The sequence below is a fragment of the Rhinopithecus bieti genome, unplaced genomic scaffold (assembly GCF_001698545.2).
Source record: "Rhinopithecus bieti isolate Rb0 unplaced genomic scaffold, ASM169854v2 scaffold_20098, whole genome shotgun sequence".
NCBI lineage: Eukaryota > Metazoa > Chordata > Mammalia > Primates > Cercopithecidae > Rhinopithecus > Rhinopithecus bieti.
The window spans coordinates 3,336,449-3,357,742 of NW_016810571.1; the positions used below are offsets into that span (position 1 = coordinate 3,336,449).

At 45.1% G+C, this 21,294-nt stretch overlaps 1 protein-coding gene and 1 pseudogene across 5 annotated transcripts in view; one reads left to right on the top strand and one right to left on the bottom strand.

Moving 5' to 3' along the window:
• Window positions 1-426: 426 nt before the first annotated feature.
• The window catches only part of CDRT4 (CMT1A duplicated region transcript 4), a 72,509-nt gene continuing 51,641 nt past the window's right edge, over window positions 427-21,294 (bottom strand). For 2 of the 5 annotated variants that reach the window (XM_017892375.1, XM_017892374.1), the window contains exons 2-4: window positions 17,095-17,179; window positions 3,140-3,217; window positions 951-1,584 (exon numbers count right to left, since the gene is read on the bottom strand). In XM_017892375.1, the coding sequence (XP_017747864.1) occupies window positions 1,157-1,584; window positions 3,140-3,217; window positions 17,095-17,167 (579 nt within the window). In that variant the 5' untranslated portion in view covers window positions 17,168-17,179 and the 3' untranslated portion in view covers window positions 951-1,156. Of the gene's footprint in view, window positions 1,585-2,744; window positions 2,825-3,139; window positions 3,218-10,523; window positions 10,677-17,094; window positions 17,184-21,294 lie in introns of those variants that run through there. The other 3 variants (XM_017892377.1, XM_017892376.1, XM_017892373.1) reach the window with 3 other exon arrangements.
• Window positions 6,592-7,158, top strand: LOC108542384 (60S ribosomal protein L9 pseudogene; annotated as a pseudogene).

The following is a 21,294-nucleotide window of genomic DNA, read 5'->3' on the forward strand; positions in this document are numbered from 1 at the left end:
GGAGCTCCTCCCCCAAGCACTCAGCTCCACAAGGCAAACCTCAGAGAATTACAGGGGGAAAGAGCTCTCCATTTATCAGTAGGGAGCACCCTGGTCCCCACCGCCACTTTGTTTGCCCTCCAAGGGAAAAACCTCTCAATACCAGGTCCAGGAGCAGCTGGATGGGATCACTCAGAACCCAGCCAAGAGCTAATTTTCTCTTGGCTTCAAAATCCATTCTATGCTTGGAGATGCTGTGGCTAGGATTCTACAAACCACATTCTGGCTTCGTGCCCTGATAGGCTCTGCCCTCAGGGGGCGCTAGCAGGAATCTGCAAGAATAAGGAGGAAGGAGGAAGTGGCTCCTTGTTCACTTCCTGTTTGCTTCCTGTTCACTTTCTATCAGCTTCCTGTCCCTGTCAGACAGGTTGCTAACCCTAGCAGCACTTTTTCTTCACCCGGGCAGTGGCAACTTCTCCCAGAAACGTTTCAATGCAGTTTTTGGTTTTTCTAACACTCACAAAAGCAGCCTTAGTGGGGGTCCCCTCAGAGACACCAACAAAACAGCTCCCCAATTCAAAGGCAGGGGCACCATCCCCACAGGGGTTCTCCTCGGAGCTCAGAGATACCAGCTGCATTGAGCAGCATCCCCACTCCCCCACCTCAGAAGTCTGAGATTCAGCCCTGTGTCCCTTCTCCAAGCAACTACCTTTCAATGAGTCCAGCATCTTCCTCTTGTTCCCAAGCCTCAAGTGTGATGCCTGCTTCCTGTGGTGCTACCTCCATACATACCTTTGTATTCCCTTCCTGCCCTTTACTGTCACCTGGCTAATCATTCTTTATATTATCTCTAATAAAATAGCTGGTGTGATTTCTATCTCCTGCCTGGACCCAGACAAATCACCCACATTTTGGTCCTGAGCATCTGTGGCAAAGACTAGAGCCGGGGACTGGCCAGCCCCACCGGAGAGCAGTGTGGGAGGGCACACACTCACCCACCCACCTACAGCTCACATTCTAATCTGGTTTCTCTCAGCCAAGCTCTGCATGAGCAAGAGCAAGTTCAGATTTAAAGGACACCATGAAATGAGTGGTAAATGGAGCTTCATTGCTGTATGTTCTTGGGGGATGGCTGCAGGGACCCCTGGCTAAACATTTGCATGTTTCTCCTTGTTGGTCAGTAGCGAACTGTAGAGAGCATCCTCATCACAGGCTTTCGGGCAAAGATGATCTTGTTATAGTTTTCAGCTGGACAGTCTCTGGAATCCGTATGTAAGCATGTGGGTTCTGGGATCATGGTAGGAGCCATGGCCGATACTGAATAAGCGCCCCACATTGATAACGTGGATTCTGACAGCGTGTCCCTGAACACAGCTTTGCCGGAAGACTTGGACGACTTTCTCCTTTTCGGCTGAATGACACTGGAAGGTTTATTCTGCCTAGACGCCCAGGGGCTTTCCTCGAGGGCACGCATGCATTCCAGTTCTCTAGTTTTGCTTTTCTCAGTGAGTCTTTTCACTGTCTGGGAGGTATAGGTGACATAGGCTGGCCAAGGGTCGTGTTTTTCAAGCAGCTTCTGGGGAAGTCCAGTGTTTTCTGTGAGTCCTACCAGCAAAGAGAAATGCAGGCCATTTAGAGGCAGTCACATGCAATAGCTCGATTCTTCAAAAAATGAGAAGACCTCGGAACCAGATTTTGAAGTCCTCCCTATTTTGCACCCCTTGTATTCAGTCAGAATAAAATCCAATTCAAAGTGGGGGAACAGAATGACATCCTAGAAAGTATATCAATTAAACAATGACAGAATGGTAAGGAGCAAGAGACAGAGTCAAACAGACCTGATTGATTTTAAATATTTGCATAACCTCAAATTGTTTTACCCCTGAACTTCTATTTTTTCACCAATAAAAGTGGTTAATCGAAGGCCTGAGAACTAAAGAAAGTAATATATTTCAAGGGCTTGGAACAGTACAGCTTAGTGCTTAAAAGCATGGGTTCTGTACTTGTCTGCTTCAGATGCCTACTCTACCCTTTTCGTAGCTATGAACCTTGAACAAGTTTCTTAACCTTGCTAAACTTCAAGTGCCTCATCTATAAAATGGTGATTAGAACAAGACAAAGTTCATGGAACTTTCTTGTGGATTAAAGATAATTTATGTAAAGTTTTTAGCACAGTACATGACATAATCAGTAAATGGTACCTAAAACTTTTGGCTATGTCTCCCAGCCCAAACTATTTCATTTAATCCTAGTTACACCTTATAAGGTAGGTATTCTCCCCATTTAATAGAGGACAAAACTGAGGCTGACTAGCTTGCACGACTAACAAGTGGTGGGTTTGAACTCAAGCTTAACAAGACTCAAAAAAAAACAAAGCTTTTCACTATGGTTGCTGGCCAGAAGTTTGGGGTGTTTGCCAAGAGGGGTAGGTGTTGCTAGAAATTCAGTCCATTAGTTTATCAAGCAGCCTGTTCCTTTATAGATCCAAAATCATGGGCATGCCAGTCCTTCTGATCTTTCATTTGCAGCGTCACTCTATTTAGCAGAAATGATTCAATTTCTCTCCTGCAGCTGCTACCTTCCTCTGTGTTCTTATGTGGTGCATTCTTTCCCTAATTCTATATTTCTTTGGTCAGTTCAACTGGAATTTTGCAGGGAGGGGAGTTAAAAGAGTCATCTTGCCATCTCCAAACTGAATGCAGTTTTTAAAAAATGCCGTTAAGTGGGGATAATCAAGTGAAGTGTAAGTTGTATTCCCACACTACCTCGTGCGTGTCCAGGAGCTGGAGCTTGTCTGGGGACAGAGCTGTCAGTAAAGAATGTGCTGTAGAAGGATTCCATCTCCCTGTAAAAGTCATGTGTGACATTACCTCTCACTAGAAAATTCTCGGCAAGGCCTCCAAGCACAGACTGTTCACCCTTGCCTCCTCCAAGCAAATGTAAAGATCTTGTGGGATAGGGCATTTGCATGAATCTGGCAGAGTCCAAACTCAAACGCTTGGAGCAAAATGAGCAGCAACCCCCTTCCATCTCCTGAACATGCTTTGTTCTCTGCCAGCATAACAAGAGTGGCCGCCCAGTGGCCTCTTCCCACTGCAAATCCTCCAACCCTAGACAGCCCCAGGGCAGGAGCTTCCATTGGTAACGTTCCCAATCCTACCTTCTTCTTTCTTCATCCTTCTTGCATCCATCTTCTTTTTAATATTTACTGATTTCTTAACATCACAGGTCCAGATTCCTATGGGAAAATACGCTTGTTAGCTAGAGCCTCCTCAAACTGGCCTGAGTTTAGGAAAGCGATTAGCAGCCACCCTGGGGGGGAGGTCCTAAGTCCTATATGGTCTCTGCATGAGGCTAAGGTGACTTCATCCCCTGAGAAGAGGACATGTTTTCTGTGGAGCTGAAGACAGGCCAGGTGAGCCCCGCAAAGGCCTGCAGGCATGGCCTTGCTCAAGAGCTGTAGGCTGTCATGACCGTCTCTGGGTTTTCTGCTTTCCAGTCTCCTAGCTTTAAAGGAGAGAGGCTGGGTAGGCTAGGGGCTGTGTGGAGGCTGGTTCACAGAGGGGAAGTGGGAAAAAAAAAAGTCCCCATTTCAAAACCTTGCTGTCTCCTCTACCAGAGTCCGAGACTGGTCACATTACTACAAGTGTGACATCCAACCTGCACTTCTCAGCCTGGAATCAGGGAGAGAAGGTAGCAGAGATGGGCAGCAGCCAGGAGTCAGCTGCCGGGGCCCCAAGCCCAGGCTGCAACATGGAAGTCTAATGCTCTATGCGGCCATACAGGCCGCATACAGGTTTCCAATGGAAACCGTGGTGTAGCAGTTCTCAATCTTGAGGCTGCATCCACCTGGAGAGATTGTTAAAGGCCAGATTGCTGGGCCCACCTCTAGAGTTGCTGATTTAGCAACCACTGTTTTAAACCAAAACGGGGAAAGAAAAAAAACACTACTGGAGATTTGTAAGGTTATATTATTAACTACCTAGAGACAAGAAATGGGTCCAGGGGATCTTTTTGGTTCCTTTCCAGCTCTAAGACACATGCACATACCTAAGAGTTCATTACATTTCTATATTCAATTTTGCCTTCTCTGCGGCATTTAAGCACTTAAAAATGCCATGAAGCACTTCCACTATCAACTGCAAATGCCCATTGAGAAAGAGTCTCAGATGATTCTGAACAGCTCCCAGATGATGCTGGTGCTTTTTGGTCTGGAGGCCACACTTTGAGAAACATGGGTCGAAGGCAGTGCTTCTCAAATTTTAGCAAGTACTAGAATCACCTGGAGACCTTGCGCAACCACAGATACCCAGGTCCCACCTTAGAGATTCTCATTCGGTAGGTCTGTTTTGGGGACCTGAGAATTTGCATCTCTAACTAACTCCTAAATGATACTGATGTTGCTGGTCTGTGGTTCATACTCTGAGTGGCCCCGGTTTAGACTGAGTAGTGAGTGTTAAGCCTTTTTTATCAGCTCCCACATACATGAGGGCTGACTCCTTTCTGCATGGAACACTCCTCTGACATAAGCACTTCCCAGGTTTTCATCCCCCTTTTTCCCTAATCAAGGAACTATTGTGGAATGCTAGTGAGTGTGTCATTGACAGGGGCAACTTTAAATTCCACTATTTTTATAGAGTAAATTACTCGCACATTTCAGCATTTTATTATAACACACCTAACAAAGGATGGCATCCCGGAGATTCATTCATATTCCAAAAAAAAAAAAAAAGGCATTTTTTGATCAAACCTATTTACAGACAGATCTTACGGAGTCCCTGCTGTGGGTATCAATGGCAATCTTCCACAACAGTGCAGTTCTAGAAGAATTCACAATGTCATTATTCTGAGGCTAGGGAAGAAATAATGCCCAAATAGTCATCTAACCTACAGAAACTTTCATGTCATCATTTTTTTTTAATTGTAAGGTAAAGCATCTTAGTTTTCCTAAGATCTACCATAGAGCCTTAGAATTTAAAGTCACCCATTCCAAGTCCCCCATAACACAGAGCATGACATGCAAGTGGACACTCAACTTGGGCCTCTCTCTACCTCTAGTGGAAATAGAACTCTTTACTTGTCTTCCATATTTTAGCATTGTCAGAAATTTCTTGGCTGGGTGCGGTGGCTCATGCCTGTAATCCCAGTACTTTGGGAGACTGAGGAGGGTGGATCACCTGAGGTCAGGAGTTCGAGATCAACCTGGTTAACATGGTGAAACCCTGTCTCTACTAAATATACAAAATTAGCCGGGCATGGTAGCGCATGCCTGTAATCCCAGCTACTTGGGAGGCTGAGGCAGAAGAATCGCTTGAACCCGGGAGGCGGAGGTTGCAGTGAGCTGGAATCACATCACTGCACTCCAGCCTGGGCAATGGACTGAGACTCCGTCTCCAAAAAGAAAAAAAAGAAAGAAATTTCTTCATCTTCTCATATGTAAAATAGGATGCCAGATGGTGGAAATATGTTTCAGCTGGCAGTATTTGGGAGATTTGGGAGTCATTCCTTTCATCATTGCTTCTAAGTTTCTAGTTGATGAACCCTGAAGCCTTGAGGAAAGCACAGTCTTGGTCAAACATCGGTTTCCAGACTTGTGTGCATCTGTGTGACCCACCACCCTGCTCAGAGCCTCTGGCCAGGATTCACCTGACCCCTACAGCTGTGCCATGTGACTGATAGGACGTGTCTATAAATGGTGGGTTTTTCTCATACCTGCTGAAGCAGGGACTAGGAAACCATAGAAAGAACCAAGGGAGGGAGTGTTTGAGACTGCCTCAAAACTCATGGGAAGGACTTGTTTGTTTGAAAATAACAGGAGACAAATAGTTGACATTAAGTCTGAAGAGAAGCTGTGGGCTTTTATAATTTCCTTCAATTCCAGCACAAAGGTTCCATTTTGTGTCCCTGTAAATGAAATGCAAACCAGCAGTCTACAGACAGAAACAGCATTGACGGGAGGGGCAGGAGGCAGAGTGTTGAAGCGGCTTTCTTGTTTTTCCTACAGACACAAAGCCCATGTTCAGACCACTGGGCTTTCAGGGCCAGCTCCCCACTCCCCCCACTCAATCTCTCATCCCACCATTTTCAGAATCTAATCTGATAGACTGCGTTTGGCCTAGATTATTCAATTACCTGGAACGTGAAACAATCCATCTTGATCACCTTCCTTAACTTCTTAGGACCTCAGTTGTCACTTACAAAATGAGGATGAGGATGAACTGCTGTCCCAGAGAGACACAGTTCTGTAATTTTTTCTTTTTTTTTTTTTGTTTTAGAGACAGGTTTTAGCTCTGTCACTCTGGCTGGAGTATAGTGGCACGATCGTAGCTCACTGCAGCCTTCAACTCCTGGGCTCAAGCAATCCTCCTGCCTTCACCTCCTGAAGCTGGGACTACAGGAACACACCACCATACCTGGATAATTTTTTTTTTTTTTAAGTAGAGACGGGGTCTCGCTATTTTGCCCAGTCTGATCTCAAGCTCCTGGGCTCAAGTGATCCTCCCACCTCTGCCTCCCAAAGTGCCAGGATTATAGGTGTGAATCATAACACCTACCCCACAGTTGCTTTAAAAATATCTGGAAGTTGCTTTCTTTGCCACATCTACTACAAGAATGAAAACGATTCTCAGCAATCAGACTGCCAACATTCTAGAAAATGTTGACATTACTTTGAAGGGACGCACAGTTATCATGAAGGGCCGCAGAGGGACTTCAATCACATCAATGTAGAACTCAGTCTTCTTGGAAAGAAAACAAAAAAGGCTCCGGGTTGACAAATCGTGGGGTAACAGAAAGGAACTGGCTACCGTTCGGACTATTTGTACTTGTGGACAGAACATGATCAAGGGTGTTACACTGGGCTTCCATTACAAGTTGAGGTCTGTGTATGGTCACGTCCCCATCAATGTCGTTATCCAGGAGAATGGGTCTCCTGTTGAAATCTGAAATTTCTCGGGTGCAAAACACATCCGCAGGGCTCGGATGAGACCAGGTGTTGCTTGTTCAGTGTCTCAAGCCCAGAAAGATGAATTAATCCTTGAAGGCAACGACACTGAGCTTGTTTCAAATTCAGCAGCTTTGATTCAGCAAGCCAAAACAGTTAAAAACAAGGGTATCAAGAAATTTTTGGATGGTATTTATGTCTCTGAAAAAGGAACTGTTCAGCAGGCTGATGAGTAAGATCTAAGAGATGTCCAGCTACAGAAACAAGATACCGGATGATTCCTAAGACCTGCTTGTGATATTAAAAGATGTAATAAAAGATCAATTGATTTGGGAAAAAAAAAGTCTGGAAATTAAAATGCTTGTAAACCAGTGGTCCCCAAACTTTGCAGCACATTGGAATCACTAGGGATGTTGGAAAAATACAAATGTAGGCGCCCACTCCCAACATCATGATTTGACTGGAATGGGATGCAGTACAGGCATTGGAATTAAAAGTTTCCCAGACAATTTCTCTGTGCAGCAAAATTTGGGAAATGTTGTTCTAGAATCTAAAACAAAAAACCACTGAAGATTTATAAAATATTATTATTAACTACTTAGAAACAGAAAACGAACCAGGTGCGGTGGCTTATACCTGTAATCCCAGAACTTTAGGAGGCCATGGTGAGTGGATCACTTGAGGCCAGGAGTTCGAGACTAGCCTGGACAGCATGGTGAAACACTGTCTCTACTAAAAATACAAAAATTAGCCAAGCACGGTGGCAGGTGCCTGTAGTCCTAGCTGCTCGGCAGTCTGAGGCAGCAGAATTGCTTGAGTCCAGGAGAAGGAGGTTGCGGTGAGCTGAGATCACCCCACTGCACTCTAGCCTGGGTGAGAGAGAGAGAGAGAGAGAGAGAGAGAGAACAGGTCCAGAAGGTCTTTTCAGCCCCTTTGCAGTCCTAAGACACATGCTTTCACTCAAGAATCCCTGATTACAGTCAGCAGTGCATCTCAGGAGCCTTTAAACATTTAAAAGGGCCACAGAGTACTTCCACAACCACCACCTGACAATACCAAAATTGACTTAGATCAAAGAAGAAGAAGCAGTGGCTTTAAAGTCCAGAGCTAAGGAAACTGTGGTCGCCATGGGATTCTCATGCAAATCTAATGATCTCACCCTCTCTGGCCACAAGCTGCATCCTTATCTCAGGAAACCATCTTGCAAAAGGATTTTACGGGTTCCAGGCAGGATTGATGGATTAGTGCTCTGGCACAAATCGACCCCACTCAGACTTTTTACCCTACTAATGCTGTGAAAGTAGTGCCATTTACATAGTCATGACGAGTGGATTATTATCTCAATCTGTTTCCTAAACCGTGTCCCACAGAATGCAAGAATCTCTCTTCAAGATGTTAATAGGTATTACTTAAAGAAAAAGAAGGGGCCCATGGCAAAAGCTGCCCTGTAAAGCCATATAGATTGTTTAACCCAGGAGTCGCCACATCTTCTAAATTGTGCAAGATTTCAGGCCTGTCCTCAGTCAACTAAGTTAGAAAAAAAATTGCCATGTTAAAAAAATTCCTTTGGGGCAGGATTTTCAGAGTCTGTTGTATGTTAATTTGTTCCGTAATTCTCCAAAAGGAAGACTGAATATGCAGCATCCCCTAATCTCATTTGACCAAGGAATCACTCATTCATTCATTCATTTATTGTGTGAGGCATCTCATGGAGCTAGAAACCAGTAACACATTTGTGGCGATTGTGAAACAATGTTCTTCTCCTGCCCTTGTTTTGGATTTGCAAGCCTCAGAGAACGTTGTGGAGTAAGAGGATAGAATGATGACTTGCTCAGGGTGTAGTTGGGTCTTCAATGAATCACCTCCTCTGAAATCAGCTGCAGAGTCCCCAAAACTGTCCTTATGCAGAAGAACAAACTCCACTAGAAACAAGACCTGCGTTCCCTCTGTTCAGCCTCTTTCCTCTCTTCTCTGCTCCAATCTGCAAGGCCTCTTTTGTTTGTCTCACCTCTCACTTTTCTCCCTGAGCCATCCCTAGGTGTCTTGCCTGGCCCCAGAAGGAGAATCACATTTTCTCAAACAGCAACCTGATGCAAAGCCTCATTTCACCTCTGCATTTTATCCTCTTTAACCTTCCATCTCCTCCCTGCCCTTAGCTTTTTTCTTTTTTTTTCCTACCCTCTGGCCACTCCTCATTTATTTTTGACTAAAGAGGAAGCTGCCACTAAAGCCAGAAGTGTCTTGAAAGGCTCATCTCTGAGATCTGGAAAGATGCTCCTGGGCAAAGATCCACTTAGCAGAACGTGCGGTTTCCTTGCTGATCTCCACCCGAATGGGCTGACAGGAGACCCACAGAACTGCGCATCTCACAGGATCAGCACAGGCACTGACTCCCTGAACTTCAAACTGAGAAACACGGGGAAACAGTGAGTGCACACCTACGGATTCTCAGTGGCGCCCCCTTCTGACTCTCTCCACTTCTTCACCCTGCCCCTATCCCATGGAAACTCACCATGGCCCCACCTCTACCAAATGGGCTCTGTGGGGTGCACACGAGAAGATGACCATTTCTTGTGCCTTTAGTGACACAGACAATGGGGAGCCTTGGGAATCCTAGAAATGTTAAGACAAAGGGGAGTGGGAGTGGGGAGGGGCGAGCTGTTCTTTCGGGAAAGAAGGCATCTCTTTCTCCCTGTGCAACAATTTGCTAGACACCATCTCTTCCTCCCTAGCGCCCCTCCCCAGAAACGAACACACACACAAAGAAGAGGAGAAACAAGTCCATGACCGCACTATCTTTAAAACGTCATGTTGCATATGGTGGGTAGTGTTAGCATGTTCTTATACAGACCGTGCCTCTTTCTGGGGGATCAACTGTCTCTAACCACATCAGGGTGGGGAGGTGGGAGTCTAATCAGAATTGTTCATCTTCTAACACAGACTTGGCATCACTGATTCATCACTTATGCTGGAAAGGAGGGGATATGTTGCTTCTTGATAATGCTTCTATACTTTATTTTCTGTATCGATTATACGTGTACATTGAGGGCATTTTATTGTCCAATGGTGAAAACAGTTCAAGTACCTATGGCCATTCAACATATATTCATTCATGCACAAATGCACACTTGTACACATTCAAAAAACCTGTCCTGAGCTCCAAACATTACTCTTCTGAGAGGCTCAGGTCCTGCACTCACCCAGAACCCACTGTGGATTTTCTGCATTTGCCTTACTTTGGGATCTACCCTTCTCAATGTCAGGGGTCCACAATCCAGGTTTCCCATGCTGATAAATCCAGACGAATCCTTGCCATCTGTGTTATGAGAAACAAAAGCAGAGGCCTCCCAGTACATAGGACAATACATGTTCCATCAACCACTCTGCAGTCAGGTACTGACTAAGCATCACATACACCAGGCGGGCACTGAGCCTTGGTTCAAGGAGCTCATAGCCCCGTGAGGAAGACAGACCACCAGTTTCCTAACTCAACCTGGGTGGGGAAGGGTGTCAAGAAGCAGGTTCAAGAAGAGAAAATGTTTGTGCTAAATCTCAAAGGGCAAAGGAAATGATGGGCAGTGGGCATGGTTTAAATGCCAACCTCAATGTTTCCAAATCCTGAGTGAAATGCTTCCTCATTCAAGATCCATGTTCTCCTTCCAGCATGAAGATAAAATAGGCAGTTTCCAAACAGTATGTTTTCTGCATGTGAATTATAATGCTGAATTGGCTGAAGAAACACTTTACAAATTCACTGCAAGAAAGAAGCATTAGGCATTGTATACCTATCAGGTACAACCATGAATCTGAATTTTATATTTATCCAAGGAATATTCAATTATAAATATTAAACTCCCACTTTAAGATGACATTGGAAGGCCCATTGAGCATAAAACACATGTGGCCATTATCTATTGATCTATTATCTACAGATCTAGTTCCAAATTTAAAAATCAAATTTCCAAAACAAGCCAGGCAGGAATAATCAGAGGAGAGATTTTCAGCCTTTTCTTCCATGGACATTTTGGGGTAGGCTTGTACACTGGCAGGCTGGACACATAGGAAAGATATGGAGAAGCAGGCAGCAAGAAATAGCCCTACAACCTCATATTCAGGAAAACAAACATGAAAGGCTTTAAGCAATTTGTGCCCAGAGACCCTCTCTCTGCCTGACGGCTCCTGAGCAGTGTGACCATTAAAATGTGTGGCCTCACAATGTCTAATCAATCAGAAAAAGGAAGTCCTGCTCCGTTGAAACAATAGGGACATTGTGAACCTGGAGAACACTTCGGGGAAACAGCCAGGCATTTCCCAGGACTGCGCTCAATCCATGGGCCAGGCCACCCCTTTTGAAATGCTCAAAGCACTAGGAATCAAGGCCAGTGTTTGTTTTGAAGAAGATGACTTGCATTTGAGATTTTACCTAGAAGAAAAGAAAGTAGCTGCCTCCTACATGATTCAGTTATTCCATCAGCCTATTGACAGCTTGTACTCAGTAGCACACAGTTCCCCAGTGCATGTCAGAATGTGAGAAAATGCATGCATCACCCATTGCACCCAACTCTTGAGTAATAAGCATCCCCCAAAATCTTGTCTCCCCATTCTCAGCTCCCATCACCAAGACTCTCCCCTACACACATACACACACATTCACACACTTATGCATCTGCACGCACACATGTACATACACATGTTTACTTGCATGCACATGTGTGCACATGCATAAATACACACATACACACGCACACTCAGCTCTCAACACCCCATCACTCCCCACGCTAGCCAAGCTCTCATACCTTTACCCCTTGGCACATTCTGTTCTTTTGCCCTGAATTCTCTTCCCAGTCTCCACTTCTTTTTTTTTTTTTTTTTGAGACGGAGCAAGATCACTCTGTCACCCAGGCTGGAGTGCAGTGGTGCCACCTCGGCTCACGGCAAGCTCCGCCTCCCGGGTTCACGACATTCTCCTGCCTCAGCCTCCCCAGTAGCTGGGACTACAGGCGCCCGCCACCATGCCCAGCTAATTTTTTTGTATTTTTAGCAGAGACGCGGCTTCACCATGTTAGCCAGGATGGTCTCAATCTCCTGACCTCATGATCCACCCACCTCCGCCTCCCAAAGTGCTGGGATTACAAGCGTGAGCCACCACACCCGGGCCCCGTCTCCACTTTTAAGGAACTGCACATCCTCCAAATACCCTGGACCATAGCATGACCATGCAGAAAACACTTTCCTAACCCTTCCAGGAAGGGAATCACTCATGCGCTCTCAGAGAAAGGTGAGAGTGCACTTTGTCAGGTCATCATCAGGGGACATGCTCTCTCTCCTGGGCCTTTGCAGACCTCTCAAGGAAGGGTTGTTCTGGAGCCTGGAGGCAGTCACTTTCCTTACCCACAACTGCCATCCTCAAACCATTTCTCCTCCCCTGAAGCTTGTGCCTGGTCTACAACACCACCTCACCTGCCTGCCAGCTTCTGAGCTCTGTCCTCTGCCCCTCAGTCCCTGACAACTTGAGCCCCAGGCACGCTGTCCTCCTCTGCGCTGTTACCCTGTCATCACCATGGCTTCTTCGTCATCTCCTGAATGATCCGTGCAAACCTCCAGCCCAGCAGTCCTCGACCTGCTCACTTCCAATCACCAGGTCTTCCTCTCAGTCACCACCACCCCTGCCTCTGTGATCAGCCCACTGTTCTTATCGTCCCCAATAACCACACTACGTCCAAAATCTAAGCTGCGAGCATCTCACTCTTACTCTTCCCTCCTCCATCCCTCCAGCTCACTCCCCAAGCAGTTCCCAGTCCAGCAATTCCTGGATTTCAATCCATTCACCCCACCTTCCCCTTAGTCTCCCCTTTGTGTCCCAGCTTCCTGCTTTATCTTGTTGATACCCCACAGCTCCTCCTTATGGTCCCTTGCAAACACCCTTAACCCCGTATCCCTCTCCCATGTGCCGGGCAAACACATATTTGCATGGCAAAGCCTTAATACCAGTTCAGTCCACCTGTGGGGCTCTTTTGGGTGCCGTCATCTCAGCAACTAAACATGATGGGACGAAAATGCCACCGTGCCGATTGGTCCCACGTGGAATAACAGCTAATATTTCTATGACATGTGGTGCGACCAGGTCACAGGCTAAGCGTCTTACCTATAGTAACTAATTAAATCCTCACAAAACCCATATGCATTAGGTACTATTGTATTAATCTCATTTGACAGGCAAGGAAACTGGAGCCTGTAGGGACATTAAGCAGTCTGTCCAAGGTCACACAACGATAAAGTGACAAAAAAAACCAGGATTTGCCCTCAGGCAGTCTAGCTGCAAAATCATTTTCTTTATAATATCACACACTTGCTCCTCAATCTCCAAGTCAATCAACAGAGCTAGTCCAACCAACACTTCCCCCTTCCTACTCTTTTCACTCTTCCACTCCCCAAGCAACTCTTTCTTTTTTTAATATTATATTTATTTTAGATTCAGGGATCCGTGTGCCTGTTTGTTACATGGGTATATCGTGTCATGGTGAGCTTGGGCTCCTAGTGAACCCATCACCCAAAATATTGAACATTGTACCGAACAGGTAATTGTTCAACCCTTACCCTCCTCTCATCCTCCTCCCTTTTGGAGTCCACGGTGTCTATTGTCTTCACTTTTTTTTTTTTTTTGAGACGGAGTCTCGCTCTGTCACCCAGGCTGGAGTGCTGTGGCCGGATCTCAGCTCACTGCAAGCTCCGCCTCCCGGGTTCACGCCATTCTCCTGCCTCAGCCTCCCGGGTAGCTGGGACTACAGGCGCCGCCACCTCGCCCAGCTAGTTTTTTGTAGTTTTTTTTTTTTTAGTAGAGACGGGGTTTCACCATGTTAGCCAGGATGGTCTCGATCTCCTGACCTCGTGATCCGCCCGTCTCGGCCTCCCAAAGTGCTGGGATTACAGGCTTGAGCCACCGCGCCCGGCCTTGTCTTCACTTTTATGTCCATGTGTACACATCGTTTACCTCCCACTAGTAAGTGACAACATGTCATATTTTATTTTCTGTTTCTGGGTTAGTTTACTTAGAATAATGGCCTCCAGCTCCATCTATATTATTGCAAAGGACAGTCTTTCATTCTTTTTTATGGCTGCATAGTATTCCATGGCATATATATGCCACATTTTTCTTATCCAGTCAACCATTGGTGGAGATTTAGGTTGATTCCATGACTTGGTTATTATGAACAGTGCTGGGATAAACATAGGAGTGCAGGTGTCTTTTTGATAAAATGATTTCTATTCCTTTGGGTAGATTCCCAGTAGTGGGATTGCTGTGTCCAATGGTAGTTCTATGTTTAGTTCTTTAAGAAATTTTCATATTTTTTTCAATAGAAGTTAAATATTTTATATCCCCACCAAGCAACTATTTCAAACCTCCTCTTCACCTCCTTCTCCTTCCATTGTAGGTTAATGTCTTTGTCTTGCCCTACTTTGAGAAAAATCCAAGAATCCATCAAGAACTCCCTCATCTCCCACCATGACTTGTACCAACTCTACACCATATGCTCCCCTGCACTTTGCCTTCCTTCCTGCTACAATGAATGAAGCATCCTTTTTCCTGTCAAAGAACACCTCTCCACTTGCAACCCAGGCCTCTCTCCCTCCACCTTCCAAAATGCAATGGTCATGGATAGAGTTGAGCACTCACTCTCACATTCTTGAAATGTTCTCCTACCTGGTTTCTGTGACGCCACAGGAGTAGAATCCCACCATCACTCAGCAAGCTCCTTCTCAGTCTCCATTGAGGATTTCTGGGTCCCCTTCTTTTTCTTTTTTATCTCCACATATCCCCCAACGTGATGGGAACCAGTTCTGTGGCTTTATATCTCATCAATTTGCCAAATCTAACTAGACTGACTTCTTTCCCACAGTCCAAATATATATATCCAACTGCCAATATACTACGTCTTTATTTGTATATCTAATAAGTTCTCAAACTTTTCATGGTTCAAACAAACTCTTGACCTTTCTCCATAAAATGCTCCTTTCTGGTCTCTTCCATCTCAGAAAGAGGCATCATCATTCATCGAATTGCCCAATTCAAACATCTAACATCTCTTGCTTCTTTATTCAATATCTCCAGCCCATTATCCTCCCCAACCCCACCATGATTTAACTTCTCTATGCCACCAGCCTCCTCTAAGATGTCAATATCTATTAACTGAACTACTGAACACCTGCTACTGGTCTCCCTGCTTCCACTCTTGTTCTCCTATGATATGATTTGGCTGTGTCCCCACCTAAATCTCATCTTGAATTGTACCTCCCATAATCCCCACTGTTGTGGGAGGGACCTGGTGTGAGGTAACTAAATCATGGGGGTGAGTTTTTCCCATGCTGTTCTTGTGATAGTGAATAAGTCTTACAAGATCTGATTGTTTTATACAGGGCACTTCCCCTGCACATGCTGTCTTGCCTGCTGCCATGTAAGACATGCTTTACTTCTCCTTCGCCTTCTGCCATGATTGTGGAGACCTCCCCAGCCATGTGGAACTGTGAATCCATTAAACTTCCTTCCTTTATAAATTAGCCAGTCTCGGGTATTACACCCTACAACTCCTTCTCCAAAGAGGACCCAGAGTGATTATTTTTAAACATGATCAGATGAAATCATACCCCTGCCTAACATTCTCATGGCTCCCCCTCCATTCAGAAGCCAATGCCAGTTCCTTATGTTGGCCTGCAAACCCTCTTTGATCTGGCCCCTACCTCCCCTCCCAGCCTTAGCTAGAGTGGCTCCCCACATTACCCACTGTGCCCAGCCACACTGGCCTTGCCTCTCTTCTTTAAAAACATCAAGCGTGTTCCCACCTTAGGGTCCTTCCCCAGCTACTGCCTCTGCCTGGGATGCATATGTCCCTGATCTTCACATGGGTTGTTCCTTCTTAGAAGTCAGGATTCAGCCTAAATGTCAACTCCTCAGCCTTCCCTGACTACATAACAGCACCACCAGTCACTATCACATCTCCTATTTTAATACTCTGCCTAACACTATCCCTGCCTGACATTTCTTATGATTTACTCATTTATTTTCTCTTAACCAACTAGACTATACGCCACATGACAGCAGCAATCTCATCCATCACATTCATTGCTCTGTCCACAGGACCTTAAGTCAAAATCATCAGATAAATGGACATTCCTGCAATTGCCATAAGTAACTTCTCCTGGAATCTCCAGGGATCACTGGAAATCCAAATATCCAGCAGCTGCACACTTGTATGGGACACAAATGAAAAACACAGACTGTCTCACTTGGCAGTAGCCACTATTAGAGAAGGTAAAATGACAAAAGGTGGGACATTATCCTGAAAAATATGACAAACAAATAGGATTAATGGAGAGGTCTGGGTTCAAATCCTAGCACTGCTCGTTACTGCTTTTAAGTGGGCAAATCCCTTGCCCTATCTCTCTCTGAGTCTTAAAGTTTTCCCCCATCCATAAAATGGTAATGATACCTGTCCCAGTAGGTTTATTGTGAAGACTGAATGAGACATCGCAGGTGCCTATTAAGGAGCAAGAATTCAAGCACACGGACCTGTGACAGTACAGGATTCAGGCTTTGTTGCAAGAAGAAATGAAACCTTGTCTAATATGAAAAAGTCCATGGCACCTAAATGTACCAAATTCTAACTCAAGCTCTACTCCACTTTCCCTTCGAAACTCCATTTCTAGTCTCACCTGGTCCAATATGTGTTCTTACTGGGGCCAGGTGTCATCACCACCAAATGCAGCTCCAGGGGTATCTTCTGTATGTTGTTGATGGATGTTAGCTGCTTTTTCAAATGCATGAAGTTACCTGCCTCATGATTGTAAATTCACCCACATGGTCCCTCCTCTATACACCCTTCATATCTCCTTCCAGGACTGCTCCAGTGATACTCTCTTTTGAAAGGCTGTCCCAGGCCTCTAGGTGGAATAGACAGGCCCTCCTCTCTGCTCCCAAGTATCTTATCTGAACCTTATCTATCAGGGCCATTTATCCCATTATGTGTTATTTAGTTGGTATGTCTCTCTCTCTCTGTCTCTCTCTCCCTCCTTAAATTGTGTTTTTAAGGCTCAGAGGTGAAATCTTACATTCCAGACAACTCTTGGCCCACTGGGAGGATAGACTCTGGTCAAAACCCAAGGCCATATTCGCTTACCGTGTCCTGATATCTTGCCTTCCTCTCTTCTCCCAGCTGAAAACTCTTTCTTCAAGTCCCTGGTGCATCTCATTTCACTGGGTTCCTGAGAAACACAGAATGAGGAAGGTTAACTGGCAAAATTTTAATATAATGTAACTAAGATGAATGATTTGGGGATGGGGAGATAATTGACACTTAAATATATAAAAAATTGTTGCCTATAATTAAAAATTAAAATAGCAATTGTCCATTCCCCAGAAGTCACAAAAGAGGCCTCTTGAAATTGGGCAGAAACCTTTAATTATTCATTTCAAACGAGTCTTTCTAGGCACAAAGATATCCCAATAGTATACAATGAAACATAACTATCCACATAGAAAATATGTGTGGGTAACATGCCAGGAAATCCTGAAGTTCTGACAAAAGGAGTTTTTGTTGAGTCAGAAATCCAATTAAACAAAAAGGGTTTTAATGTGTCTTCTTGGCATGGTGGAGAGATGCATCAAATACTTTTAAAATCCGGGAACGGGCTCTTCATGAAGCGTGTTCTGTGGCATCCTCTTCCCAACAAAGGCCTGGCCTTTAAAAACCACCCTCGTGCACCATTGCAGAAAAACCACCCTCTCTTTACTGTTCTAGTGAGGTTCTGCAGTATTATTGTGTATGGATTTCAATATCTGAAGATGGCAATTGATAGGAGAATTCACCAAAGTTCCCAAAACAGTAAAACTGCATATTAAACAATTGTTTTAGGGAAAGTATAGCATAGAATTCAGAGCTCGAGTTCAAGACAGGTCAGTGACTTAGCTGCGTGACCAGGAACAAGGAACAAGACAGTTAAAATTCAGAAGCCTCTGTGTTCTCATCTGTAAAACAGAGGCAGTAAGAGAAACTATCCTTGGAGTGCCATGAGGATTTAATGAGATAATTCATATACGGCATTGGGCAGAGGGCACAGGCACATGGTAAGAGCCTATTGGCTGGACTGTTATCATCATTAATATGCAGGGTGGCAATGTCTGCTGCAATGCCAAAACAATGCAGTCCAATGTTCAGGCTGGAGAAATTAGTACCAAGACACATCTTGCCAAAACTGAGTCACTGCGTTGAAGATCAGGGAAGGGACTGGAGTCATAGGAGGTCAGAACACATGCTCAGGGGACTCTTCAACACAACTGCTGCCACAGTGGTATCCCTACATCTCACCCATCCCTCCCCAGCCACACTACTTTTCACATCCCAAGAGTCCTGTTTATACCATCTGCTCACTAAAAGGCACTCTCTAGAGCTCATCCCCCAGCCCAGATGGGTCCCAGCCATCTGGCATTGGTCCCAGGCATTGCGTCCACTTGCAGCCATATATGTGCACATGTTAACTGAGGAAGGTTTCCAGCCAATAGACAGCAATACACACAAGTGCACATATACACACAGCCCTGAGCAGAACATCCATATAGTCACTGGCATGAGAAAGAGTCTACAAGCCACACACACATGCATGCATGAATATATACACACACAGGCACATGCATACACACACAGGCACACACCTAAGTCACCAGCCACGTCCACTCTCCCTCACCCCAGCTTTGACATCCCTTGTCCCAGCTTTGACATCCCTTGTCCCAGCTGAGTTCTATTTCTCTTCTCAGATCATTGCAGCCCTGGTCTAGAATGACTTAAGGAGCAAAACTGAGCCAAGAAGTCTTGCCAGATTCCTACTGGAAGTAATCTGGAGACTTAGATCTGCAAACAGCATCAAGCGGCTGTAGGGTAGAGCACAGAATTCAGAAGTAGGATAACTCATGTTAAAACCCAGCTTCACCTCATTATGTCTAATCTTGAGCAAGTTCCTTAGTCTTTCTGAACCTCAGTTTCCTTATCCCCAAGGTGGGAAACATCCTGCCCCATGGGATGTTATGATGATCCAATTGATGTAAGTAAAAGTATTCCATGATCCATAAGGAGCTTTGTAACCATTAGCTTTTCTGGTAAACATTAAGAACCCTGAAGTGTTGGTATAAATTCTATTCTATGATTTATGGCTGGGGGTTCATTCTGGAAACAGGAAAACTAGATAACATTGGCATTCAACTTGAGGACTAGATGAACTCTAGACAGAACAAAAGTGTCACATTGTTCAGAGAGTGACAGAGACCACAGAGAAAGGGAAAACCAGTGTGGTTGCTGTCTTGGGCTCATCTGCTTTCCTTGGAGTGGAGCTGGGATGGGATGGGAGAGTGCAGGGTAGATGTAACTATTAATAGTTTAGAAACTCAGAATTTTTTGCCCCTGAGAAAACTCTAGATGCTATGCCAACAAAGCTATCTACCTCCCAGGAAGAGTAAGGGTGAACATGGAAATGGTTTTCCTCTGCCCCTCACAACTCATGTCTTAACAGAACTGCAAGGGTGACAGAGCCCATAGGACAAACAGCAAATGGGCCCATAAGGCCTATCCTAGGCAGGCTGTAAGATGGCTCCCAATAATCTCACCTCTTTGTATTCACTTCCTTGTGAAATCCCCTCCCCTGAGTGTGAACTGCATCTAATGACTCACTTCTAATAAACAGAATATGGTCTAAGTGATAGAATGTCACTTCTGAGATTAGGTCACAAAAAAAGTTGGTTTCCATCTTGAGCACTCTCTCACACTCTCTTTCTCATTCATCTTAAGGGAAGCCAGCTGCCATGTTACAAACTGCCCTGTGGAGAGGCCCATGTGGCAAGGAACTAAGGGAGTTTTCCAGCCAAGAGGCAGCAAGAAACTGGGATTTTTAGTGCAACAGCCTTTGAGGAGCTTAATCTTGCCAGTATCCATGTGAGTGAATTTGAAAGTGGATTCTCCTCCTGTTGAGCCTTCAGATGAGACCACATTCTCGGCCAAAATCATGACTGTAGCCTCATGGAGAGACTCTGAGACAGAAGCAGACAGCTAAGGCATATCCAGATTCCTGCCCCACAGAAGCTGTGAGATAACAAATATTTGTTTAAAGCAATTAACCTTTGGAGTGCTTTGTTACCCACCAAGAGATAACCAATACAAAGCCCCTACCAGACATACCAAGGAAAAATCCCACCCACAAAACTGAGACAGAGAAGGGCTTCTATTCTGGCAGCAGTGGGAGAAATTTCACTGCATAATTCCTTCTTCCCCATTCCATCTCCAGAGGACATCATTTCTAATGTAAGGGAACCTATGTAAGTAAAGAATTTAAGCCTATAACATACCACAAAAATGAAGCTGCCCTTCCAACAAAGCAGATTTTGACAAGGCCATTTTGAGACAGTGGATATACTAATATGGCCAGAGGGGTTGCAGGTGGGGTATGGATGGAAGGCAAGATACAGGAGGAAGTATCCAAGATACTCAGAGGTGGAGTTAGAGTGCTTGTCTTGCACATTACTTGAGAGGTATAGATAGCTGACGTTTTCATGGTTACTTCTGAAAACTAAGTAAAAATGTTCTTGGCACCAAAATGGCTTTGTGAAAGTAGCCAGATCAAAATGCCAGGTTCTGTCATGGGACTATTTTATTCAACCCTACTACATAAACACTGTTTGGACTCCACCTAGGCACTCAAGCCAGGAAGATTGCCACTAATCTTCCTTTCCTTACACACACACACCCACATGCACACACACACACACACACGGGGCTCAAGAGTAGGTTTCCAGAATCCAACAGCACAGGATCTAGAATGGAGTAAGTTTTAAGGCCATCATCCGTCCCATGCCTGACTTGGATTTGGGCTGTTCTGATTCAGAGACTGACAGCTACCTGCTTAGAGGCTGGCACCCCACCAGACTCTACGGAGCCCTGGTCATCATGGGGTCTGATGGGAGTTTTCCCTGAATTGCTCACCAACCCAGAACACAAGAACGCAGAATCTATTGTGCATGGTGGACCCAAAGAGTGCCTTTAATTTGGAATCGATCCTATTTGTTTTCTGAAGCTCTCTGTATCATTAAAGCCATTGATTTACCAACACTTAATAAAGAGGAGAATGTTTCCTAGAGTCCTGCATGGTTGTGTGGTCAGAGGTGGGATTACCCACTGCACAGCACCAAGAGATGGAACTAGCTGCACTGGGGATGGGCCCTTCCAGTCCAACATCCCAACCCTTGCGCTGCTTTGCCTCTCTGTACCTTGGTTTCCTCCTGGGTAAAAATGAGGGTTGAGGTCTGCTGCACCCTGTCTCCCTTCCAGCTCGAATCT